At 45.3% G+C, this 26,651-nt stretch overlaps 1 protein-coding gene across 5 annotated transcripts in view; it reads left to right on the top strand.

Moving 5' to 3' along the window:
* Kif13a (kinesin family member 13A) overlaps positions 1-26,651 on the top strand; it is a 168,984-nt gene that overhangs the window by 139,274 nt on the left and 3,059 nt on the right. For 3 of the 5 annotated variants that reach the window (XM_050143831.1, XM_050143830.1, XM_050143835.1), the window contains 13 exons: positions 778-877; positions 1,995-2,121; positions 5,174-5,229; positions 5,983-6,107; positions 6,323-6,499; positions 8,313-8,405; positions 8,545-8,697; positions 10,507-10,584; positions 12,958-13,005; positions 14,333-14,438; positions 16,000-16,151; positions 16,672-16,776; positions 23,562-24,335. In XM_050143831.1, the coding sequence (XP_049999788.1) occupies positions 778-877; positions 1,995-2,121; positions 5,174-5,229; positions 5,983-6,107; positions 6,323-6,499; positions 8,313-8,405; positions 8,545-8,697; positions 10,507-10,584; positions 12,958-13,005; positions 14,333-14,438; positions 16,000-16,151; positions 16,672-16,776; positions 23,562-24,335 (2,094 nt within the window). The remainder of the gene's footprint in view (positions 1-777; positions 878-1,994; positions 2,122-5,173; positions 5,230-5,982; positions 6,108-6,322; positions 6,500-8,312; positions 8,406-8,544; positions 8,698-10,506; positions 10,585-12,957; positions 13,006-14,332; positions 14,439-15,999; positions 16,152-16,671; positions 16,777-23,561; positions 24,336-26,651) is intronic. The other 2 variants (XM_050143834.1, XM_050143832.1) reach the window with 1 other exon arrangement.

Genomic DNA, 26,651 nt, shown 5'->3' with positions numbered 1-26,651 from the left:
TTCCTTCCCTACTAAGAAAGGATGAAACTGAACCAGAACAGACTTCGGAAGGAGGTCAGGATCCCCTCAGGTCTCAGCTGTGCCATCAACTAACGTCTTGTGGCTTTGGGCGTGCTTCCTGCCATGCGCACAGTGGAGTCCAGCATCTGCTTCTGGGAGTTCTTCTAGCATGGCTGACTGCATGTGGAGTTTTTGCATGGGAGATGTTTGGTTATCCTTGTGGTGACGGTTGGCTGTTAAAATCTTCGCAGCAAGTTTAGGAAGTTTTCTGCTGACGTATTCTTTGCATTTCAGAAAAGTCTGGTATTAATTAATTAATAGCAAGGCCATTGAACTCTAAACTACATAAATATCTGTCGTCCTCCCTACCATTTGATGTCCTGTGCTTCGAGCTTGGCTTTTGGTAGCCTCCTGCTTGAGATCACACGTCTTTCGGTGACTGTCATGCAAATGTACACAGATGTGGTGTGCACACCTGCAACATAAAATCACCTTGCAGCATAAAGATCATCCTGCTCTGGCATCATTCGAGCTTGTGTTGCCTTTTAGTGTAACTGTCCTGATCCAGGGCTCTGATTTCTGGGCACCAGCATCCTTGGTCAGCATGGAGTATTCTGTGACCTCTGCTTTCTCACCTATTAATTAATCACCATGACCTTCACTGGCCTTTCCTAATGAAGAGCTCCCCCAATCTACTTAAATATCTTTTTTATACAAAAGGAATCGTTGTCTACACATTCTATAGAGAAATAAAAAGCTTCCCTCTCTTGTTGTCAGGAAGAAGACTTGAACTGCGTAAGAGAGAGATGGTCAGATGCGCTCATTAAACGGCGGGAATACTTAGACGAACAGATTAAAAAAGTCAGCAATAAAAAAGGTATGTGGTGGGGTCCAGGAGATGGCTCAGCAGATACAGGCACTTGCCACCAAGGCTGACGACACAGGTTCAGTCCCCAGAGCCCTCATGATAGGAGAGAACCGACATTCACAAGCTGTCCTCCTGTGTCCACATGCACTGTGACACACTTGCCCCATCCCACACACAAAATAAATAAATGTAAAAAAAAAGTACATGGGATTAAACTCTCCCAGGAGTAGCTTTTTCAGTATTGTACAGTGGTAATAATAACAACAACAACTAATCCGTATGAACCACACCTTTAATCCCAGCTCTTGAGAGACAGAGGCAGGTGGATCTCTATGAGCTCAAGGCAAATGTGATCGACATAGTGAATTCCAGACCAGCCAGGGCTACATAGTGAACCCCTGTCTCAAATGATGGATGGATGGATGGATGGATGGATGGATGGATGGATGGATGGATGGATGGATAAATAACCTTATGCTCTCAACTTGACTTCATAGTCACTCATGGCACTTAATGCTTTGCTAGTCCATGTGGATTTTGCTCCATTTTGTATCAGCAAAATTCACCTTGGTAAACCATCTCAGCCAAGTGTATGGTGTAGGTTTGTCTACCCAGTGAGTATAGTCAGGGAAGCCCAGAATTGAGTTTGGAGCATGAAGATAGGAAAATTTGTCCAGTAAAATCCTTTTCACAGTGAGCCTGAAGAAAAATGTTTTGTGGAGCGAGGTATACAATGCTTTTAAATACCCTGCCTTTGTAACATGGCTTGTCAGTTTATAAACCACATCACACCCATTAATAAACTGGCTCATTCCAGCAAGTGTGTAAAGTAGACACGGCGTATATTCCTAACCCCTGCCCCCCAGATGCTGCACCAGTAATACAAACCCCTTCCTGGCCACTCTCCCGGCTCTGTGTATTTCGTCTGGCCTCTACCTGAAGCTGACGTCATGTCCTGCCTCTGTCTGGTGTTCATGCTTGATCTTCAGGGCCACAGTAGTTCCTTCTCTGGAGTATGGTAGCCACATAAACCGTGTTGGATGTCCCGGAGTGAAAACACTGGTTGCGTTACCCTTAGCTGCTGTCCCTTCTCTTTCGCTGTCACTCATGTCCTGATGTTCCACAGAGAAAACGGAAGACGACATGGAGCGGGAAGCCAGGCTGGTGGAGCAGTGGGTGGGGCTGACGGAAGAGAGGAACGCAGTGCTGGTGCCTGCCCCCGGCAGTGGGATCCCCGGGGCGCCGGCTGATTGGTAAGGCCACCCCTTAGTGCAGGCCAGGCATGACCTGCGACAAGCGCCGCGCAGATAGCTTTCGGTATCAGCTAGCTGCAGCGCAGGGAAGGGCCACCCAACTCCATCCAGCATGCCATCGTCTCTGTAACTTCCCCACCAGAGCCAGCTTCTTCCAGAGGGGACCTGGCTGGGTGTAAATGCTGCATTCCCCTCTTCCTCTGAATGAGCAACTTGGATCCTGTTTCCTCCCTCTAGACTGAGAAGGAGGTTTCAAAGTGTCCTGGGCTAGAAGGTGGCTTCAAAATATACTAAACGAGCACAGAAAATAGATCTATTAAGACCCTGGCACGTGCTTAATTTGGCCAGTATTAATGGAGAGAGCAGTGGTCCTCAACCTTCCTAATGTTGTGACCCTAAATACATTTCCTTATGTTGTGGTGACCCCCAACCATAAAAGTCTTTCCTGCCACTTCATAACTGTGGTTCTGCTGCTTTCATGAATTGTAAACTTCTGATCCTCCTGCCTCCACCTCCCAGTGCTGGGGTTATAGGTCTGTGCCACCACACCCGTTTTAATACAGAGCTGGGCACTGAACCCAGGCCTTTATGTGTGCTAGGCCAATACTCCTGCCAACTTAGCCACAGTCTCAGTTGTATTTCTTGAACTACTTCTTGCGTTTATTCCTGATATGCGAGTGGAATGGTGTTTTTAGTTCTGTTGTAAGACTTATAGACATAAAAAGATGCTTGTTCATTTGAATGTAGCTTATTTATTATAAAGCGTATTATGTATATAAAATACCTTTTGTGTATATTGAGCTAAAGGTAGCTCTTTGACTTTTTTGCTTTTCATTTTGTTTTGGCTTTTTTAATTTTTTTTATATTTTTAGAGACTGGGTTTCTCTGTGTGGCCCTGGCTGTCCTGAAACTCCCCCCGCAGACCAGGCTGGCCTCAAACTCACAGAGATCCACCTGCCTCTGCCTTCCCCAAGTGCCAGGATTAAAGGCGTGCACCACCACTGCCCAACTGCTCTGTTGATTCTAATTCTCATTCTCACTACAAAGCCATGTCTTAGAAATTTACTTATTCATTGTTCTTGTTGTTTGGGTTTTTGTTGTTGTTGTTTTCTTGTTTGGGGGTTCTGCCTTTTTTTTTTTTCCTGCTTAGGCTGCTGAGTCAGGGAAATTTTTTTTGCAGCACGCCCTAGCAAACAGCAAAAAGCTGTGGTAAACTCTCTCTCTCTCCTTTTTAAGCCCTCTCAGGTTTTTAAGTGGATTTAATTGGCCACGTTGGGTACCACTCTGTTGTAATAATGAGCAGCGGGGCTGCTTCCCGCCACCCGGCTAGCTTTACCCGAAATAATTACACGGAAACTGTATTTTTTAAACACTGCCTGGCCCATTAGTTCCAACCTCTTATTGACTAGCTCTTACATATTGATCTAACCCATTTCTAATAATCTGTGTAGCCCACGAGGGGGCTTACCAGGGAAGATCTTAACCTGTGTCTGTCTGGAGTGGGAGAATCATGGCGACTCCTAGACTCTGCTTCTTTCTCCCAGCATTCTGTTTTGTTTACTCCGCCTATCAAAATTTTACCCTATCAGAGGGCCAAGCAGTTTCTTTATTACTTAACCAATAAAACAACAGATAGAAAGATGACCCTCCTCCATCAGTGTTTTGCTTTTGTAGTGCTGGGATCAAACTCAGGGCCTCTATTCTACCCCTGAGCTACATCCTCAGCCTCTGTTCTGAGTGGCTAGGAGAAAAACCCAGCATCCCCTTTGAACACCGTACACATGTCCAGATCTGCTCTGGACAGACAGACATGCTAGTGATGTTCATGGAAGTGGCATCAGTTTCATGGTCTTCCCGAGGAAGTGCTATGCCTGCTGCTTCCCCTCGCAGCCTCTGCCTGTGTGTTGCGATCCTGTCTGTAGTGTGCAGTGTCTCTGCAGGGTGCTCCCTGCGAGGGAGGAGTCAGCTCATACCGACTTTGCTGGTCCTCAAAGCCCTCCCTCGTAAGACGTCCTCGCCTCAGCCTCTTTTATGTGATGTTTTCCAGCCCCACATCATCTTGAGTGTTCCTAAAATGTCACCCTGGGTCCCATCCTAGGTCTGCTTCAGACGAGGAAACGTATGACCAGAGCTCTCGAAGAGCCCTCTGAGGTGATTCTAATGTGGGCCAGTTTGAGCAATGTGCTTGCCTGGTCTGTGCTGTACACACCACCTCCTTGCACAGGCTGTGCGCACTCCTTTGGAGTTTTCTGGGCTCCTGTCCTTTTTGTTTACTTCCTCTAGGTTCTGATCCACCCCCTTCCATCTGATAGCACCCTGGTCCCTTGTCCCTGTGCCTGGAATTGTTTCTTTTCTTCAAAAATATTTCATTCATTTCTTATTCTTAGGTGTATGAATGTTTTACCTGTATGTATTTTATACACACCATATGTGTGCCTGGTGCCCGAAGAGGCCAGGAGAGGGTGTCATGCCCCCTAGAACTAGAGTTATAGAGGGCTGTGAGTCACAGTGGGGTGCTGGGGACTGAACCCGAGTCCTCTGAGAGAAGAGAAAGTTCTCTGAAACGTTGAGCCATCTCTTTGGCCCCCGGAACTGTTTTTTGAAAGGCTTCAAACCAACTTTGTTTTAGTTACTCACATCTCATGCCTTTGTCTGGTAGTTTATTTGTATGTCACCATGATTGCCATGTCGTGTGTCAACATGGGAGTCAAAAAAAATGGTGTGTCTTTATAGCAATTTACTTTAAGAAATTAAAAACGGTGGAGTCTGGAGAGACGGCTTAGTGCTGCTTGCTGTCAAGCCTGACAACCTGCATTTAATCCCTGGCCTCCTGCAAGTTGTCCTCTGCCATGGCACATGTGCCCCCGCACACAGAGAGACACGTACACAATAAGACAAATGTGACAAAGAGATGCGATGGGGTGACATGAGCAGGCTAGACGCCACAACCCCACAGTGGGTCCTTCTGTTTCCATGGCTCTGCAGTGTTTTCGTAATTTAAAAAATACAAAAGACACCTGTTCTTACAGTTAAATTTTGTTGTTGAATTTAGGGTCCCGCCTCCTGGAATGGAAACACACATACCGGTTCTCTTCCTGGATCTGAATGGTAAGTACTTAACCCATCCCGGGATTATCGATGCCGACTAAGATCATCATCTCCTCAGACTTGTGCTCTTTTGGGTGCATAAATCACTCCCGTAATTACTGATATGGCACACGAGGCGACAGTGTGGCTCGGGGCACACGCATCAGCATGGCATCCAGTCACTGGAGAAGAGCTGTGGGGGTCTGATCGCACACAGAGCACTCAGGGCATTGCAAACTGCAAACAAGAACCCAAAGCATGTGCTCTGAGATATGAATGATTGACATCACCTGCAGAAGGCGTGGCCCCTGGAGATTCTGTGATAGGCTTGGCGAGGGCTGAGGAACCGCAATTCTGACTGGCACCCTCTGCCCTCAGCCCTTAAGGTGGAGAAAGGAAGAGAAGGTAACAACAGACTTCATGTAACATGGCAGCAGGAGAAAATGCTCTCATGACACCCATGACTTTTTAGGCTGTTTTTTTTTTAATTAATAAAAGTATAAAATAAGTCAGATGATGGGTCATGCCTTAATCCCAGGACTTGGGAGGCAAAGGCAGGTGGATCTCTGTGAGTTCAAGGCCAGCCTGGTCTATAGATCAAGTTCCAGGACAGGTTACAAAGCTATACAGAGAGAAACCCTGTCTTAAAAAGAAAAAGAAAAAGAAGTATAAAATGGAAAATTTAATTTTAAAGGCATATTTTAAAATGCTGGTGTTTGCTTAAAAGCTGACTTTCCTTGCTCTGTTTTCATCTTGCACCTTGAACTTGCTCAGCGGATGACCTTAGTGCCAATGAGCAGCTGGTGGGCCCCCACGCATCGGGTGTGAACTCCATCCTGCCCAAAGAGCATGGCAGTCAGTTCTTCTACCTGCCCATCATAAAGCACAGTGGTGATGAGGTAATTTACCCCAGGGCTCTCTCGGGGTCTTCACAAGCACACAAGCCCTATCAGCCTGATAAACCCTGGTAGAGACCCTGGGGGCTTTGAACAAAATGCCATCGGGTCACCATTCCGAGTAGATGAAGGAAGAAGTCTGCTTGGTCACAGCAAGTAGAATTGATTTTCTTTCTCTGGGATGTCTCGTCTGTCCCCCAACATTCTGCTCCTCCCAGGTTTCAGCCACAGCTTCCTGGGACTCCTCGGTCCACGATTCTGTTCACCTGAATCGGGTCACGCCGCAGAACGAAAGGATCTACCTGATTGTGAAGACCACGGTTCAACTCAGCCACCCGGCAGCTATGGAGCTAGTGTTACGGAAGCGGATTGCAGCCAATATTTATAACAAACAGGTAGCGACAGAACTGGCTTACCGTCGTGTGTACAAGGGCAAAATGATCTCCTCTGTGTCACACCCTGTTTTGTAACACTCGTAAACAGCTTGGGTGTTATGGAGCCCATAGTCCTGGTGACCAGGTGAAGACGTCAGAAGGAAATGTCAATGCCAGACTTTGCCATGTTCACTGGTTAGGATATCCATAATCTTTGGAACTGAAGACATGGCTCAGCAGTTAGGAGGTCTTTTTGCCCAGCTAGAGAATTTGAGTTTGTCAAGTCTCTGACATCCAACTGTAACTCCAGCTCCAGGGGATCTGACACTCTCTTCTTGGTACTCCGTGGGCACCCCCACACATGTGCTTGTGTCCACACACAGAGATACACACATACACAAATGAAATAAACTTTTTCTTTAAAAGAAGAGCCTGTGTAGTATTTGTAGGCAGCAGCTGCCACTGTCTTAGCAGCAGAGATGGACAGATGTTTCCTGTCCTCACCACCTGTTCCCAAATACCCAGAAGCCACTCCCCAAATTACCACTTAGAGGCTTATATTAATTATAAATACTCAGCCAATAGCTTAGGCTTATTACTAACTAGCTCTTATATTTTAAGTAAACCCTTATTCCTTATTTACGCTCTATCACATGGTGGGTCCTTTATTAGCATGGTACATTCATCTCCTTCCTCTGCATCTAGCTGGTGACTCCTTCCCATGATTCTTAGTTTGGTGGCCCCACTTATACTCCCTGCCTGGCTGCCAGCCAATCGGCCTCTTATTAAACCAATTCGAGTGACAAATCTTTGCAGTGTGCAAGAGGATTATTCCACAGCAGGCCCTGGCACGTTAGTGACAACATTGGGACAGAGCAGACTTCTGCTGCTTTGCCAAAACCCATGTCAGAGGTACTGTCAACAAAACCGACCCCCAGGGTTCTTCAGATTGTTCTAGGAAGGCTGGCTAACCCCTGAAGAGATGAAGGGCAATTAGCACAAGAGAAGCAATGAAAATGAGAGCCCCAGAGATGTCCCACCTCTGCCAGTCTGACCCCAATCACAGCTGCATTTAGCTCTTAATGGTCTTGCTGTGCAGCTTGGGTTGGAACTGCCTGTGTGGACCAGGCTCGCAGAGATGTAGAGCCTTGAGCTCACAACGATCTCCTGTCTCTGCCTCCTGAGTGCTGGGATTAAAGATCCCAGCCTGGGACAGGAAGTTTCAGAAAGAAGGTTTTATTACATGTGCATATTTACTTAGCGTATGCGCATGCGCGCCTGCGTGCTACAAAGTATGCGTGGAGGTCGGAGGACAACTTGCAGGAGCCACTATACGCTTTCCCTCATGTGGGTCCTGGGGATCAGACTTGGGACCTCGGGCGTAGAGACAAACGCCTTTACTCACAGAGCCATCTTGCCAATCAGAGACAAGATTTTTAGGCTTAGTTTCTCATTGGATTTTGTTGTTTTCTGCTCTTTCCTTGTTCTTTTCTTGATGATTGATTGATTGATTGATTGATTGATTTTGGTTAGTTGCTTGAGACAAGGTCTCGTTCAGTAGCTCGGACTGGCCTCAAGCCCGTTATGTTCACTGTGTTACCCAGACTGGCTTTGAAACTGATAAGGAATCCTCCTGCCTCAGACTCCCAAGTATGGGGATTTTAGATGTGAGACACCATACCCACCTCCTTTGCTTTGTTTCCTTTCTATTTTGTTGAATATATCTGTACTACTGGAATCGTTTATAATAATTTTCCAGTTTGGAAAATGAGAAATTGGTTTGTCTTAGATTCGTCGCACAGTTTGATCCTGCTTTCCTTTCCTTCCCTACCAGAGTTTCACCCAGAGTCTCAAGAGAAGGATATCGCTGATAAATATATTTTACTCTTGTGGAGTGACCTATGAGATAGTGTCCAACATACCAAAGGTAACACGTGCTGCTTCTGCAGATGCCGGCGTGTAAGAGCGGAGGGGGAGTGTCGCATCACTGTGCTTTGAAAGCACATTACAACACTTACAGAAACGCCATTCACAGAGAAACAGTCGCCTCCTTTCTGTGCCTTTAGGCGACCGAGGAGATTGAGGACCGGGAAACACTGGCTCTCCTGGCAGCACGGAGCGAGAACGAGGGCACCTTAGATGGGGAGACATATATCGAGAAGTACACGCGTGGGGTGCTGCAAGTCGAGAACATTCTGAGTCTGGAGCGGCTCCGGCAGGTGAGTGGTACCTGACTGCCTAGTCCTGAGGATGCCATGGCCAGCCTTCCCCAGCAGTGGGCAGAAATGACATGTGCACCTCTCAAAATGCGTCAGTGGAGGACTGCTTGGGTAGCCATTTCCCTAGTGAAAGGACTCCGACAAGAGTTTGAGTGTGTGTGTGTTATATGTATGATGTGTGCATGTATGTATGTGTATTTGTGTCTATGTGTGGTGTGTGTGCATGTACATGTGTGATGTGTGTTGTGTATTTGTATGGTGTGTATGTGATGTGATCATGCACGTGTGTGGCGTGGGTGATGTATGGGTATGTGTGTGTGTGTGTACACTTGTTCGTTTTGATATAGGGTCTTGGTCTGGAAGCTTGCCTGGCTTAGAACTCAGTATGTATGCTAGCCTGTAGTTGGAGTTTCCTTTGGACTGCCAGCTCACACGTAATGACACAGAGACTTATTATCAATTATGAAAGCTTGACCTTAGCTTAGGCTTTTTCCCAACTAGCTCTTATAACTTAAATGGACCTGTTTCTGTTAATCTATGCTCTGTCACGTGGCTTCACTACCTGTCCTCTGTACTGTATATCCAACTTCAGTGTCTTGCTGACCTCTCCTGGGTCTAGATTCATTCCGAGTTTCTCTCTCTGCCCAGAAGTCCTGCCTGTTCTTTCCTGCCTAGCTATTGGCCATTTAGCTCTTTATTAAACCAATCACAGTGACACATTGTCACACATTGTAAATAAATACCGTGTAACACTAGCCTGGTCTGCAACTCGTGGCTGTCCTCCTGCCTCTGCCTTTCAAGTGCTGGAATTACAGATGGGTGCCACCACCCTCAGTCCTCAAGCATCGTGTTCAAATGATGGAGGTGTAGTGTGTGGGTTAATTGTCGAGATCACCAGTGGGCCAGAGTCACCAGTGGGCCAGAGTACTAGTGTAAATCACTTCTCCAAAGATAAAATCTGGGCCAGGAGAAGCTATGCAGCAAGGCAGTGGTATAAAAACCATGTGAGCCCAAGTAGACTGACTCCAGAGACCTTATGCTGAACCACATTTTGTCATTTTATTCCCATTATTCAGGCTTCTAAGTTGCCGGTGGGACATTGATATAAAATAGTGAACTCAGAGTTAGTGGAGCACTTAGCTTGAGCCCCTGCATTCAAACTCCAGCACTGGGTAAACTGGGCATGCTCGTAATATCGGCATTCGCGAGGTGGAGGCAGGAGGCGCCAAAGTTTGCCTGTCTTTGGCTACATAGTGAGCTCAAGACCATCCATCCTAGGCTACATGAAAGCCTCCATATCAAAAAATATATAATAAATAACACTAATAAGATACCACATTCAGCAATGCCACCATGAACAGGTATGTAACATGTGCACATTCCTTTGGAGCAGAAGCTGGCTTTGAAGACAGGATGGGTGACCAAGGAGATGGATTCATGTTTGTCAAAGCAGTCTCCCTTTTCTGTAAAACACACCAAAATGTGACGCAAGCAGAACCCCGCAGCATCTCCTCGGGTTTCTTTGTTTCGTTTTTCTGCACACTTGCATCAGTTCATAGTGTGTCCGCTGCTCAGCAGCTTTCGTGGTTTGTGGTTGAAGTTTTTTACGTTTTTGACAGGTCAGGTTTTGTTGTTGTTGCTTTAAACACGTGTAGTTGGGGTACCAGCCTTCTAAGTATTGATTTGTTTTTGTATACACCTGTGGTTTTTAACGCTTGTGTTTTCTGAATCTTCTAAAATAAAGACATGCTCCGTTTATAATCTGACGAGGCAATCCTCGCTGTTATCTTTGTGGTGATGTCTCTACAGGCCGTCACGGTCAAGGAAGCGCTCTCCACCAAAGCTCGGCACATTCGGAGAAGCCTCAGTACACCAAACGTTCACAATGTGAGTGCGTGCCTACAGGGAACTCATGTTCATGTGACTTAATCTGGGATTTGGGGGTGGAGGATCTGGGACAACACAAGGTTGGAGCTTAAATGATGGGAACAGTGCTGAGCCTGACTTTCCGTACCGGGGTGCACACCAGACAGCCAGGATCCCATAGATGTTTGCCTGTAGTGATCATCTCTCTCAACCAATTTCATGTAGAAAATTCCCTTGACAGACGGCTTCTAGCAGTAGGGAAGCAAGGGCAGGTTAGTGTAAGGACTGCTTCCAAGTGGTCGCTTCCCAGCAACAGAGGGCGCTGTAGTATTTCCACGGAAAACCTGATTCCTCCTTCCTGATCTCAGCAACTTAGAATAGGCCACAGAGCGAATATCCGTACTCACTGCTGTGCAGGTTACTGCGAGCACAGTGCAAGCGTTAGAAATAGATAATAGGGTGGGAGCTGCCTTTGTAGGAGAGTGCTTGCCACACGAGCGTGAGGACTTGAGTTTGGATCTCTAGGATTCGTATAAAAGCCAGGCATGGGGGTGTGCTCTCGGAACCCTGGTTCCCTGGAGTGTGCGGACCCCAGGCTAGCCAAAATGGCAAGTTGTGAATTCAAGGCCCTGTCTCAAAAAAATATGAGGTAGAAAGCAACAGAAAAAGGCACCCGAAGTCAGACTCTGCCCGCTTCATGTGTGAGCATAGACAGGCGCACATGTGCATACACATTCACACCACACTTAAACACGCACACGTAATAGAGAATCAGAAACTCACAAGTTACAGATTGAAAGCACTCTCCTAGGCTGGGGATATAGGTCAGTGGTAGAGTACTTGCCTAGCAGATCCAATGTCCCAGATTCAATTCTCATTACTACAAAAGAAGAAAAGAGGAAATGTGTGTGTGTGTGTGTGTGTGTGTGTGTGTGTGTGTGTGTGTGTACACAGTTTTATCTTTTGGATGTTTTGTGTTGAAATAGGGTCCCATTATCAGCCCTGGGTGGTCTCAAACTCACAGTGGTCACCTGCCTTTACCACCTAAGCAGTAGGACTAAGGGTGTGTACCACCATGTCTAGCTAATTAAATATTTTAAAAGACACTCTCTTAGTTAATTTATTTATCAAGAAAGAGGTCATAATACAAATTAAAACATATAGAACTAACTGATAATAAAAATATTCACAAACCAGAACTTGCGGAATGTAAAGTGGTACTTACATTGAAATCATGAGCCCTAAAATGCCTACTTCACCCCTTGCCAGTAAGAATTCTAGACAGGACAGAAAAATGAAAGAACAAGAACTATTATTAAGAAATGTAGGTACGCCGGGCGGTGGTGGCGCACGCCTTTAATCCCACACTTGGGAGGCAGAGGCAGGCGGATCTCTGTGAGTTCTAGGCCAGCCTGGTCTACAAGAGCTAGTGCCAGGACAGGCTCCAAAGCTAAAAAAAAACCCAGACTAAAAAAAAAAAAAAAAAAAAAAAAAAAAAAAAAAAAAAAAAAAAGAAAGAAAGAAAGAAAGAAAGAAAGAAAGAAAGAAAGAAAGAAATGTAGGGGCGAGGCGGGCAGTGGTAGCCCATGCTACCAGCACTTAGGAGGCAGAGATGGGCAGATCTCTAAATTTGAGACCAATTTGGTTTACAGAGTGAGTTCCAGGACAGCTAGAGCTGTTACACAGAGAAAACTTGGGGTTCGCATCAGTCTCACTGAGTAACCCAGGCTAGCCTCAGATTCATAATCCTCCTGCCTCAACCCTCCTAAGCACTAGGCTTATAAGTACGTACCACCTCACCTACTTCATACTTTGTAAATGAAAAACTAAGTAAAAAGCAGGACATCAGATGAGGGCACCTGCCACCAAGCCTGGTGACCCAAGATCAATCCCAAGACTCAGGGGGTGGAAGGAGAGAACTCATTCCTGAAATATGACCTCTGGCTTGTGTGTGCATGCCATGGCACACACAGACATACACAAATAATAAATTTCTATTTTAAATATTAGAATTTATTAGAAGCAGCCTAGCTAGCCATCTGTAGAAGAATGGGTCCAAAAATCACTTATAAAACACCATGCCTAGTAATATAGCACTTAGCACAGTGTAAAATATGCCAAGTAATACTATTTATTATTTATGAGCATATGTGTACATGTAATTATAGAAATATGTGTGAAAATAATAATAATAGTCATGATGCCTGGTGGGAGATATATTTATAAATAAAAAGAAAATTAAGAATACATGCCTGTAACTCCAGCACTCAGGAAGCAGAGACAAGAAAACTCTGTAAGTACCAGGCTGGCAAGAGCCATTATAAAACCCTGTCTCAAAAAAAGATGACTATTAAATATATGAATCATATTGGTAAAAATGTCCATCTCTTACAGGTATCCTCTAGTCGGCCAGATCTCTCTGGCTTTGATGAAGATGATAAGGTATGTATATCACAGTGAGATAGATTGCCAACACCTCCTAAGTTCTTGGGAACATACTATGTGTGGACGTGTGTGTGTTAAAGGTTTTTTTCATGTACATGTTTGCCTACGCTTATGTCAGTGCACTATTTACATGCAGTGCCCACAGAAACCAGAAGAGGGCACTAGAGCTCCCTAGACCTGGGGAGACAAATAGTTGTGAGTCACTTGTGGGTGCAGAGAGCAGAACCCAGGTCCTCTGATGAGCAGGAAGTGCTTTTAACCACTGAACCATTTCTCCAGCGCCTGTGCGTATAGGTTTTGTTTACATATTTGAGAAGCGTAAACTTTAGTCCTTAAAGGCAGCAAGTCCTAAGGTGAAATGAGCTCGTACGATGTGTGAGTTTCCCGTTAGCCCGCCAGCAGCTGTGTCTGTTCTGTTCATAGTTTATAATCTCAGTTTATAACCATACCTTTTAGTTACCTCAGACAGCCTCAGCTCGGGCTGTGCAGAATTATGAATAGAAGGGCTCAGATAAATACAAGTGATTGCCTCTGGGGAGGGAGGGAGGCGGATGGGGCTACATAGGATTGCAAAGGTGGTTTCATGGAGGGCATGGTGGTCACTCCTTTAATCCCAACACTCCAGAGGCAGATACAGGCAGATCTCTGTGAGTTTGAGGCCAGCCAGGGCTACATAGTGAGAGCCTATATCCTAAATTTTTTTTCATTGTATTTGTAATGATTTTATTAAATCTTATTATATAAAAGAATACTGACATTTGCTTACTCCATGGTATTTGTCTTAATCATGTTGTAACCATCATCAGTGTATATGTTTAAAATATTTTGTAATAAAAGTGGAAACACATACTGAAACTATTTTTTAAAAAGTTACAGCCAGACTAATTTTTTTTTTTTTTTTTTTTTTTGGTGCAAGCCTTTAATTCCAGCACTTGGGAAGCGGAGGCAAACAGATCTCTGTGAATTTGAGGCCTCTCTGGTCTACAAAGCAAGTTCCAGAATATCCAGGGCTACACACAGAGAAACTCAGTCTTTAAAAAAACAAACAAACAAAAAAAAAAACACAAAAATTTGCAAGCTTTAGATATAGTGGTGCACGCCTTTCATCCCGGCACTTGGGAAGCAAAGGCATATGGATCTCTGTGAATTTGAGACCAACAAGGTCTACATAATCAAACCCTGTCTCAAAAAAAAAACAAAAAATGAGGAGAGTAAGCGGGAGAGGGGAGGAAAGAAATAAAAGAAACAGAAACTGAAATACCGGCTGCCTTTCCGTGTTTCCAGAGTGACTTCATCGCAGGTGACCTATATCTTTACTTCGCAGGGCTGGCCCGAGAACCAGTTAGACGTGTCTGACTACAGCTCCAGTTACCAGGATGTCGCATGCTATGGGACTTTACCCAGGGACTCACCTCGCAGGAGCAAAGAAGGTAGTGGTGGCACTGCCTCCAGTGACTATCCGTCTTCTTAGCCAGAATGTCCCACGTTCCCTTACTGGGTTTCTTTTCGCTGTGTGTTCTATATAGCAAAATAATAGTTGTGCATGCACAAACATAGTGCTGGGGATCAAACCAAGAACCTCGTGCATGCTCGGCAGGCACTCTCCAGCCTAAGAGAAGACCTTTTTGTAATTTCAAATTCTCTAAGTCATTTTTCAATCCATCATATTCTGACCTTGTTTTGAGACACACATAATTCTCAATCAGTTTTTTTAACCAAAAGAGTATTTACCTCTCATTCTTTTATGTAGCCCTCAAATGTTATGGAAACCCAACTCTAATACCTGACACAGGTTCATAAATGATAGCAGAATACACACCAGAGACCTTGGGGAGCCAGAATTGGTCTAATAAGTGGCACTCAAGCCAGATCTTGAAAAGAGTTAAGGGGCTGGAGAGATGGCTCTATGGTAAAGAGTACTGGCTCTATTGCAGAAGACCCGGGTTTGATTCCCAGCACCCACATGGCTGCTTAAAGCCATTTGAAACTCTAGTCCTAGGGGATCTGAGGCCCTTTTCTGACCTCCCTGGGCACCAGGCATGCATGTGGTTCACAAACATACATGCAAACAATATTTTTTTTGCATATGGGTAAACCGTATGCATAAAATAACTAATAACAATAATAATTAATAATAATGATGGTTTTTAAAAGAAAAGGTTTGAATTTTTTATTTCTCATTTTCTCACTGATCAGCCCTTTAATAATTTTTGTAACTTCATAGACTTAATTTTATTCTATTTTACTGTTATTACATTTATTTCCTTGTATTGCACGAGTTGGGAGCAGGAGTGTGTCACACAGCACACACATCACAGGAAAGCTTGGGGGAATCAACTCTCTCTTTCCACCATGGGGGTCCCAGGGATTGAATTCGGGTGAGCGGTTTAATGGCAGGCGCTTTTGACTACTGAGCTGTCTCGCTAGCCTAATTTATCCCTGTTCTTGCCTCCATCCATTGGAATGCTGGACTAAGTATTGGCATATTATTTTTTGCTGTTATATCAGATATATATGAATATATATCTGATGGGGGTATTAACTTTCCATTGCTGTGGCAAGCTACCTGAGAAAAACTAACTTAAGGAAGGAAGGTTTCTTTGGGCTCATGGTTTCGAAGGTTTTGCTCCAAGACCACCTTGCTTCATGCTTTAAAGCAGGGAAGAGCAGAGCATCAGAGCGGGAGGAGGCTGTGATAGCGGCTACTTCTCACCCTAAGAAACAAGGGAGAGAAGAAAAACCAGGAGCCAGAAACCATACCCTTCTGAGGCATACCCCACCCCCCACCCTGTAACCCTCCTTCCTCGAGCTTGGTCCATTCGTCTGTTCTCATCGGTGTGCATCTCCCTTGATGAGGCTGACACCATTGTGATCATCACTTCTCCATACATCCTTGAGCTGGGGACCAACACTAGGGTATGGCCTGGCTTCCTGTGCGCCTCTGACCATGCTCAGCTGTCTATAAACTCTTGTCCTTTTTGTGTTCCTCAGGTTACCCATCCGAGAATCCACATGCCTTAACAGTCAGCCCTTTTAAAGCGTTCTCTCCTCAGCCACCAAAGTTTTTCAAACCCCTACTGCCTGTAAAAGAGGAGCATAAGAAAAGGATAGCCCTTGAAGCGAGACCTCTCCTAAGCCAAGAGGTAAATGCTTGACTTCTCTGTCCTGTGCCAAACCGAACAGAACGGTGCTGCCTTCAGAGAACAGTGGTTTGCAGTCACGTGTTGGATGCTGCATGCAGACATGCATGGGTTACGTCACTCTGTGGAGCCCCGTTCTCAGAAGCCTTTCTCTCAAGCATGCCGGGTGGTGGCAGGAGGTTTTGATGATTACTGCCACGGCTTTACTTCTCTGCGTCAGCGGTGTTTCAGTCCTTTATATCTTTCAAGAGAGAAAAGTGATGCCCGGTAGATATTTGAAAACTCGACGGGCCTTTATGTATTTACTTGTTGATAAAACTAATGATGTGTCTGGCCGCAGAATATGTGCGTTCTGTTCCTATTTCACCAGTAGTTTAACTCTGATCCGTAACATTGGCTGCCGCGTTACTCACACGTAATGACAGTGGTGTCGTTGCTCTTTCTAACATGCACGTACTTAGTAGATATTTTGGCTGTGATCGTCTCTTGTGTGTGATGCATCTGTGTGTCTTAACCTTTGCAGAGCATGTCTTCATCTCAGGCACATAACCCTGGCTGCATTGTACCCCCAGGAAGCAATGGCAGCAGCATGCCAGTAGAACACAATAGCAAACCTGAGGAGAAGATTGTAAGTTCTGGAATGTTTCCGTCATATTGCCTGGTGGTGGGTTGGAAACCCTTTTTGCAGTCTGCCTTCCAAATGCTGTCAAAGAAATTAAGACATGTGTTGGAGCCTTGCCTTTACAAGGAAATGTGACTCTTGATAATGACGTTTTGCATGAATGTAACCGTGACCTGTGATTTTCCTCTAAATGTTTATTTAGCTTGTTTTTTTACATCAGTTAAGTTTCCTTAGCTAACGGGGGAAGGCACCTTTGAGGGCTCTGGTCATTTTAAAGGAAAGCGTAACACAATCAGTTGAACTAATTTTAACCAAAAATCTCTCCGATGTGTCTGTGCGTACTGCCCAGATTCTGAAGTTAATCTACCTAGAGGAATTGCATTTACTTGGCGTAAGTAATCCTGCACTTAGCTGTGGGTGTGTTTGAAAGCTTCTTGTGTTGCTGCTACCAAGATAACTGTGTAGCTTGTAGCCGCTCTGTCGCCATCGTCATCAGCCACATCCCCATCGCTCCAGGTCCCGTAGCTTTTGTTACCTACCTGGCGAAATACAGTCCAACTTGCTTGTTCTCAGCCTGACTTTTAGAGTGGTTTTCAAAGGACTGGGAGGGACAGCTCACACCTGAGATGGAAAGTTCAAGGCCGGCCTGGACTGTAGAGCCAGCTCCTGTCTCCGAGTAAATGAATAAAAATAAAACATTTGAAATGTCAGTTTTCAAGTACCATTATCCCTGGTACTTTTGATTATAAGTTATACTTCAATTTAAAACCAATACTTTTTTTAAACCTGAAGGTTTGTAAACCTGGAAACTCTGCTTTTCCTCTGCTGTGGCTTCCTAGCCTGGGGTAGGGACTGGATGGGACACCAGCCTGGGGCAACAAGAGGCTGTTTGATGTCCACTGCTGCCTGTAAGCTGCTATGTTGAGCCATGCGAGGAGTCTCCCAGCTAAGCAGGGTCAGACCCTTTCCTGGGTGCATCAGTGTAAGATCCATTAGCCGTGGCCACACTGTGCAAACACTAACTGCATCTTCAGCAGGTCCTACGGCGGCCCTCTCATCTGCATGCTCAGCTGCTGCCTGGGTCATAAAGCAGTGCCTCCTCTGCTAACACAGGAGAGGAAGAAAAGGCATACCCTTCCTTACACACCCGCTTCTGAGTTCTGTTCATCTGTCCCAGCTTCTGATGGCACAGAGGGTCCATGCCAGAGACTGCTCCTTCACCACCATGGGTCTCAAAGAGCCGTCCCCACTTACCTCACTGTCCACTGTCTTACTAAGAACTGCTGGGTGCACTCAAAGGGCCGATGGCTCTGCCTTTACCCTCAGGCTGTCTGGTTGTTATCTGCCTGGGTCTGTCTGTGGGCGGACAGGACTCTCACCCCTGGGTTGTAGAGACACAAAATTAAAACCGTTTATTTTGGTCCAGCACCCACCAGAGACTGCCAGGTGCTCCTTCTGGTACTGCCCAGCACATAGAGGTGCAGTTCCCACAAATGTGCGGTTCATGCAGATGTGCGGTTCATGCAGATGTGCGGTTCCCACAGATGTGTGGTTCATCAGATGTGCAGTTCACACAGCTTGCCATGGTTACTTCCCTGACTTTCCTTAAACTAACTTAAAAGAAAGCCCATCCCAGCAGGCAGAGTGGAGGGTGGCCCCAGATTCTCTTGACCCAAGACACCTCAAGCAGCCCTCATCTCCATGTGACCAAATGCATCACGTGTGGATGCTGCGCAGGGTTTTCTGTTGCTGGGATCTGACTTGAGAAAGCTGCCTCTGCTGTCCGTGGAGAAGCTGCTGCGCATGCACTGTCTCTGGGCTGTTCTACTACTTTGTTCTGTTTGCCAATTTTCTGGGGTGTTTTGGTAAAGTCTGAGTGCCTTGCTTGTTTGAACTGAGGTTTTTATTTTCTTTGGGAAATTTCCATTTTATTTCCCATCTTAGAAATGGACACGAGCTATTTCCTTCCTCTGTTGTTTTGTTTGGTTTCTTTGGGTTTTTTTTTTTTTTTTTTTTTTTTTTGAGACAGGGTCTCACTATGGAGCCCATAATGACCTTGAACTCACAATCCTCCTACTTTGGCCCCTTGAGTGTAGGATTGTAGGCTTGTGCCACCATAGCTGGCTATGTCTGACTCTTGTAACTTGGAAGAGCAGCCAGTGATCTTAACCACTGAGCCATCTCTCCATCCCGAACTTGTCTTTTTTTTTTTTTTTTTTTTTTATGTCATGACACACAGAGAATAGCAGTAAGAAAGTCAGTCCTTTCCCCCTGAATCCTCAATACCCCTCTCTGGTCTTGCACAGGCAACATATGGTTTCCTCTCATCTCACTGAAGAAACAGAGGTCAGGAATGATAGAGCAATTTGCCCCAAGTCACACAGTTACCGAGACTAGAAGACACAGACCTACAGTCTTCATAACTGAGTGAAGTTCAGTGCTCTGCCTCCAGACCCTGGGACCTTCATAGGCATGCTGGGAGCCCTGGCAGGCAGCCCTGAACTTGAGCCATTTCTGACAAACCTCCATAACCTGATTGTAGTGGTAGCGGAAATTGCATCCACTGTGTGAGTGACACCCCCTACTGAGAGTCACTGCTTCAATAATGGGCTTAGTCCCCCTCCCTCCATTTTTTAATCAGAGCATTTTATCTATAGAGAAATAATCACCTTTATAAGTTAAATGGGAAATACATCAAATCTCAAGTGCAGTAACTACAGAGAAGTCTGAGAGTTTGGACTCCATGTTCCACATTTAGGTTGGGTTGTAACTTCTTTTGCTTTTAAGTCATTTGTAGGCAGGTACAGTTCGGTGTCCTTCATGATTCTGACACTTTGATATATCCCATCTAACTAAAGTCCCCCAACATGCATTATAAGCCAGAAAACTCTTTTCTTTTTCCTACTTGAAAGCATTTCTTCAGCAAACTTTCAATCTTTCTTAAATGTTGTAAACCATTTAATCCCTACTGAGGTTTTGGGGTTTGTTTTCTGGCATATGTAATTCGTCTGTCTTTAGCCTGTTTCCTAGTTGAACTTCTTCCCCTAGAGTCCATGGATTCTCAGGTTTCCCTGGGTCACTCTCATCCTTTAGAAATAATCCTTATCTTAATGAGTTTGATACATGTCTACTCATTAAAATAATGGCTGCTAATGCCATCCAGCAAACGATATTTCAGAAAGATGAAAGTCCTCAAGCCGCTGATCCTTGGCTGAGGGTTGCCTCTCCTTGCACAATAAATCATTTGTTAGTGGCTAATTGTACTGGCTACTCTTGGGCTTAGAGAATTGCATTATTTTTGCTAGCTTAAACAAATAAAGAAGAGTAAAACTTGAAATTCAATTTTCAGTCTAAATATGATGAATCCAGAATCTAAAACTACAGGAAAGGGCTGATGAACAAGACCGTTAGTCTGTTCAGGCTCTGTTCTTTGACCACCACACAGGGAAAGAACATCCCATCCCAACCCATCCATTTGGCCAGGGGGTGGGGATCCTTCCCTTTCTTTCCCTAATGCTAGTGCCTTCCATGTGCCAGTGAGTCCTTTACCAAGAGAGCTACATTCCTCCCAGGCTGCATTAGTTACTTTTAGTTACTTTTCTCTTGCCATGACCAAAGCAACTTAGGAAAGAAAGCATGTAACTGGGCTGGCAGTTTTAGAGAGATGGCAGCGTGAAGACAAATGGCAGAAAGAGCTCAGAGCTTAAGTCTCAGACCCTAAGATGGTCCCTGGTGACCCACCTCCTCCACAAAACCACTCCCACAGCCCTTCCCAAGCAGTTCCACCAACTGAGGACCAAGTAGTCAATCATAGGAGCCTTTGGGAGCCATTCTCATTCAAACTACAGCACTGCCCCCTTCCAGCTTTTAAAGTACAATTTTATTACATTTATTTAGTTGTACATGCATGCATATATGTGGATGTGCACACACCACAGCACTTGTGTGGAGGTTAAAAGACAACATGTAGGAATTGGTTATCTATTTTCACCTTGTGAGTCCTAGGGATTGAACTCAGGTCCACCAGCTTGGTGATGAGCACCTTTACCCACTGGGCCATCTCACTACCCAACAAGAAAAGAAAAGAAAAGAAAAGAATTAGTTAATTTTTTAAAAAAAATATTTATTCATTATGTATACCATGTTCTGTCTGTGTGTATGCCTGCAGGCCAGAAGAGGGCACCAGATCTTACTACAGCTGACTGTGAGCCATGTGGTTGCTGGGAATTGAACTCAGAACCTCTGGAAGAGCAGCCAGTGCTCTTAACCACTGAGCCATCTCTCCAGCCCCTTAGTTAGTTTTTTTTTTTTAACTTTCTTTTTTTATTATATTCTGGGCACCGGATCTCATTATAGATGGGTGTGAGCCATCATGTGGTTGCTGGGAATTGAACTCAGGACCTCCAGAACAGCAGTCAGTTCTCTTAACCTCTGAGTCATCTCTCCAGCCCAAGAGTTAGTTAATTTAAAAGCATCTAAAGATCAGCATACAAGAGCACTTGTATCCTAAGTGAACCTGATGGCACATACCTTTACTCTTATCCCTGGGGAAGTAGAGGCAGGCTGATCTCTGTGAGTCAAGGCCAGCCTGGTTTATGTAGCAACTTGCAAGCCACCCAAGGGCTGCACAGGGAAACCTGCCTCAAAAGATACAAAGATTCCAAAGATTTTGTTTTGTTAATTTCAAAAACTTTATCATTGGTATTTGATACTTACCTTTTGGTAGCCAAGGAATTGAGGTTGCTGATTTCTTCAACTAATTTATACTGCCTCCCCCCCCCCCCCCCCCGCGCCACTTTGGAAGAGTTCTAAGGTCTTGCATGCCCTAATCATGTGCCACCAAATGTGCTTCCAGTTCTCAGTTAAACAGTTTAAAACTGAAAATTAACGTTTAAGTTGAAGTGACCAAAAAAAAAAAAATACAAAAAAAAAAAAAACCACTTTTTTTTTTTTTAAAAAAAAATTAAGCCAGAGTCTCATGTAGCCCAGGCTGGCCTCAAAGTCACTATGTAGCCCAGGAAGATCTCAAAATCACTATATAGCCCAGGCTGGTCTCAAAGTCACTATGTAGCCCAAGCTGGCCTCAGTGTCACTATTTAGACCAGGCTGGTCTCAAAGTCACTATGTAGCTCGGGCTGATCTCAAAGTCACTATATAGCCCAGACTTGTCCCAAAGTCACAAGTAGCCCAGGCTGTTTTCAGAGTCATTATGTAGCCCAGGCTGGTCTCAGAGTCATTATGTAGCCCAGGCTGGTCTCAGAGTCACTATGTAGCCTAGGCTGGTCTCAGAGTCACTATGAAGCTGAAGATGACCTTTAACTTCTGATCTTCCAGCTCCGAACTTCTGAGTGCTTGAGTCTAAGCCTGTGCCACCACACCTGGTTTATGCAGTGCTGGAGATCAGACACATGCTAGGCAGGGACGATACCAGCTGAACTATGCCCCCAGCCCTAGTCAACTATATTTGGGGGTATTTAAATCTCATATGTTTTTGAGATACAAAAGAAAATATTACTATAAAATTCAACAGAGGAAATTTATATCTGTATTTGAATAGCCACCTGCCTCATTTTGGTGACCTCCCCTTTTTCTCATCTAAATAATATACCCACCCCCTATGCATCCTTAGTGAAGAAGGCAGATGTTTGCATCTGGGTTTCTATAGATGTTTTGGGTAATGGGGAAAATAAAGCTGCTTCTGTGATTTCTAAGTTAGTGGAGCTCAGGACTAGTCTTGGAATAAGGACTCACAGGTATACCTTACTGAAGGAGGGACCATGTCCCTTCTCAGCATCTGTGTTCCCAACCCTCAGGACAGCAGAAGGTATGCAGGGGGTTCTTGCCAGATAGTTCTTCAGTGTCCTCTTCTGACTTGCTCAGGCATCAGGCACTCACATGGTACACGGATGTACTTGCAGACATAAATAACACTCACATATATAAAATAAATAGACAAACAAATTTAAATACTTACAGAATTTTTAAAACAAAATAAATGTATCATTTGTTGGACAGAGGCTGAGTTATACTCCCTTTTGTATTCTGACTATCTTTGCCAGTTCCCAAACTACTCAATGCTGGAGAATTCTCTTGCATTCACTCTCTGCCTCCCTTGCTTTCTAGCCAAGCCTCTCTCTGCTTCTCACAGACCCAGGAAATCAGTAATTGAAGTGTTAGCATGTTTCTGTGTCACAGCATTTAGTGAAATACTGAGTGCAGGGTTCTGAGCTTTGCACAGACCTCATAATTGAGTTCAGAAACTTCCCCAGAGGGCCTGAATCTCCTGTACTCTGCTTCCCTGGATTGAAGATTGTCAGACCAAACAAAGGAGCTCACTCCTCTGCCCAGGCAGACTATGCCTCTGCTCACTGACTAAGAGGGGAAAAATGACACAGCTAACATTTGCCCTCCATCCAGTTCCTTTCCTTAAACCAGAAGCAGATGGCCTTCCAATGAGCATTGAGTAGACGCAGAAGAAATAAATGCATATTCCTGCTAGGCAACAGTGGGTTTATATTCACAAGTCTCTGAGAATAAGATACTTACTGCCATAGATGACAAGATTTGACTATACTTAAGACAGAGAGGCTGGGTCTGGTGGGGGATCCATACCCATAGTTCCCTGCTCCCTGAGATTGAGGGAGGAGGATTGACCAGTCAAGGCCAGTCTCAATGATGTGAAAAACATGGAATAAAGGGAGGGAGGGAAGGATCATGGGGATGGGAATGTATGTCTCAATCAGACAGTTGCTATAAGGAGCTAACAACTGTCTTTGGCTTCCTTTCTGTAGGACTCCGAAGAGGAGGAAAATGAGCTGGAAGCTATTAACAGGAAGCTGATGCACCCACAGCCTTATGTGCCCGTGGAGTTTGCTGACTTCAGTGTTTACAACGCCAGCTTGGAGAACAGGGAGTGGTCTTCTAAAGTGGGCCTGACAGACTCAAGTGTCTTGGAGAAAGCGGTGTCTCGGAGCCCAACCACCAGCAGCCTCACCAGTGGCTACTTCTCCCATAGTGCCTCCAATGCCACTCTGTCTGACATGGCAGTCCCTTCCAGCGACAGCTCAGACCAGCTAGCCATCTCTGCAAAGGATTCTGAGTGTAGTGAGCACTCTGGACCAGCACTTACGCCTGACTTCAGACCAGCTTCAAATAAAGAGCCTACCGAAGTAGAAAGAGGCTTGGGGAAGGATCAGACAATCACCGTGCCACACGAGGAAAGCAGTGCCTTACCCAAGGGGGATGCATCACCCCAGAGCATCCCTGAGATAAATTCCAGAATGCCGTGCAGGACTGCCTCATGTTCAGAACTGGATGCTGGCCCCAGCAAAAATGGCCAACTAGCCAGAGAATTCTGCCCAGGAGAGGTGACTGTAGAACACACTACAAACATACTAGAGGATCATTCCTTCACAGAGTTCATGGGTGTGTCTGATGGCAGAGACTTCGATGGTTTGACAGGTTGCTCTGTTGGAGAGCCCTCTGGTAGAACGGATCTACCAGATGAAACAGACCATAAAAGTGTCCCAGATGGACCCCCGGATGCTGACCAGCTGCATTCCAAGGTAGATAAAGAGCAGGTAACCATTCCCAGAGGTGGCCCTTTGGGTTCCCAGTGAACTCAGCTTACTGGCCACCAACTCACCAAAGCTGGCCACCACAGTGAGATTCGCAGGAGAGCTTCATCTGAGCTTCATCTGATCTCAGTGATTCGGAAGATGGGTCCACTGCAGAGCAAGCTCCCAACTTGTCCTGCTCGCCTGCTGTGTGACCACAGCTCTGGTTTGGGAACCAAAGCAGAACCATAGCTGTTGGGTTTTGTTATTACTGTTGTTTTTTAATTGGAAAATGGTTGGTTGGCGGATGGGCTGTGTCAGACTCAAGAGGTAATCTTCATGTTTGGTCCTTCGGGTGCTTATTGGTTAACTCAAGACAATCTGGTAGCATCTACCATAGTTCATCACTTCTGTAATTCCTTTGGCTGTCACAGTCTCCGTTAGTATTGGAGCCTGAGGACCTGAGTTCAGGTGTGCAGCACCCATGGGAAAACCAAGCAGAGTGGTTTTCCTCTGTAGCTCCAGTTCTTCACAGCGATGTTGAACAGAGAGATGGATCATGGGGTCTTGCTGGCTGGTCAGAACATCAAGTTCCTAGTTCACTAAGGTCCTGTCTCAAAAATTAAGGTCGTTAGCTACATGTCATAATCTCAGCACTCTGGAGGCAGAGACAAGTGGAATGCAGCCTGATTTACATATGAAGTTCCAGGACAGCCAGGCTACATAATAAGATCCTGTCACAAAACAAGCAAACAAAATGAGGTCAAGGTTAGGGATAGAGTAAGACACATGACCTCACCTTCCATGTGGCATTCATTGGTGTGCATGTACATACACACACACACACACTCACAAGAGAACAGTGGGCTGGATTAGTATAATTCAGAGATGTTCAAGGCTTTGAGTTGTGTCCCAGAAAACATTATCAGTAACTGCGAGAAACACACTTTCAGAGATGTTACAATATGAATGAAAACCCACCAGTTTTCAGAGTAGAACTGGCCTTTTAAACCTTGGTGCCCTTAGGTGGAAAGGCGCTGCTTCCAGAGCAGTTAGTTGAGCTTTGAGCTTTGGATGATTTCAGCATTGTTTAGTTTTCACACCGGAGCTAACTGGGTTTCCTTAAGGAAAAGTAGATTACAGCGATAGATTTTCCGCTGCTTAGCGTTCTGTTCCTAAGGACTGCCATTTCTTCCCACTCGCGTTTCCTTTTTCATCCCACGCCTGTGTAAAACTACAGGCTCAGCAAAACAGTTTGCCAGACAGGAGAGAGGCACCCGTGCCTGGTGAGGGAAGATAGGACAGCCACACCCATGGTGCCACTCCTGGTTTTGCTGAGACCCTGTCCCTGCCAGTGCTTCTCTCTGTGCCTTCTGGAGCAACGCTCCAAACAGCGCACTCAGCAATTCTGTTGCTCCTACTGGCCTGAAGTTCAGACTGTCTGACTCTGCCTCCAGAATGCTAGAGTATAATCTAGAAACCCTATGCCTGGGTAAGGGAAGTCTGTTAAAGTCCAAAAAGGTCTTCCCATGTGTGAGAATGCTAGTAGCAGGCAACATAGATGGAGAAGCTCATTGTTCATCTTTGTGACTGCTAGCCGGTGTGACTTTGCACCAAGTCCTCCTGTCCTTCGCACTGATCTTAAAGCCCGTCTGATTTTTTTTCTTCTTCTCGGTTTCATTTGTTGTTGTTGTTGTGTTTCTTTGTTTTGTTTTGTACTGTTTTTGAGACAGGGTCTCTAGCCCAGGCTGGTCTTCAGTTCCCTGGATGCAAAGATGACCTCACACTTCTCCTTGTCCTGCCTCCACCTGTCCCATGCTGGGATTACGGGCATGCACGACCACCTACCATTTACACTATGCTAGAGATGGAACCCAGGGCTTCATGCGAGCTAGGTGATCCCTCTAACCAGCTGTGCTGCATCACCGGCCTGGTTTGTTTTGCTCAGTTTGTTAGAGCTGAATTAGGTTTTCTTCTCAATCCTAAATACTCACTAGAGGACTATGGAGAAGCCAGATGAAACCCTCAGGAACTGCTCCACCCACAAGGCTCTACTTCGTAAGGGGTGGGGCAGGGGACATAAAGTTTGCTCAGACCCCAGGGGTGACATCCAAAGAGATAGGATGTCCGAGGTCCCATTGTGAGTAGCCTGGCCTGTTGAAAAGAAAAGAGGGGATGTAGTCTTTGCTGTTTCGTTGCCCCAATGGATCAGAACACAAGAAGGAAGAGTTTCATTGTGAAACATCCCAGAAAATTGAAAATTGAGAAATTGAGTCCTTGCTAAAGACCTCTCTCTCTCCCTCTCTCTTCCTCTCCCCCCCCCCC

This window comes from Alexandromys fortis, unplaced genomic scaffold (assembly GCF_014885135.2).
Source record: "Alexandromys fortis isolate MF-2015 unplaced genomic scaffold, M_Fortis_MF-2015_v1.1 scaffold_1, whole genome shotgun sequence".
Classification (NCBI taxonomy): domain Eukaryota; kingdom Metazoa; phylum Chordata; class Mammalia; order Rodentia; family Cricetidae; genus Alexandromys; species Alexandromys fortis.
Note: the sequence above shows the minus strand (reverse complement) of the source record. Positions and strands in the feature narration are given on the sequence as shown.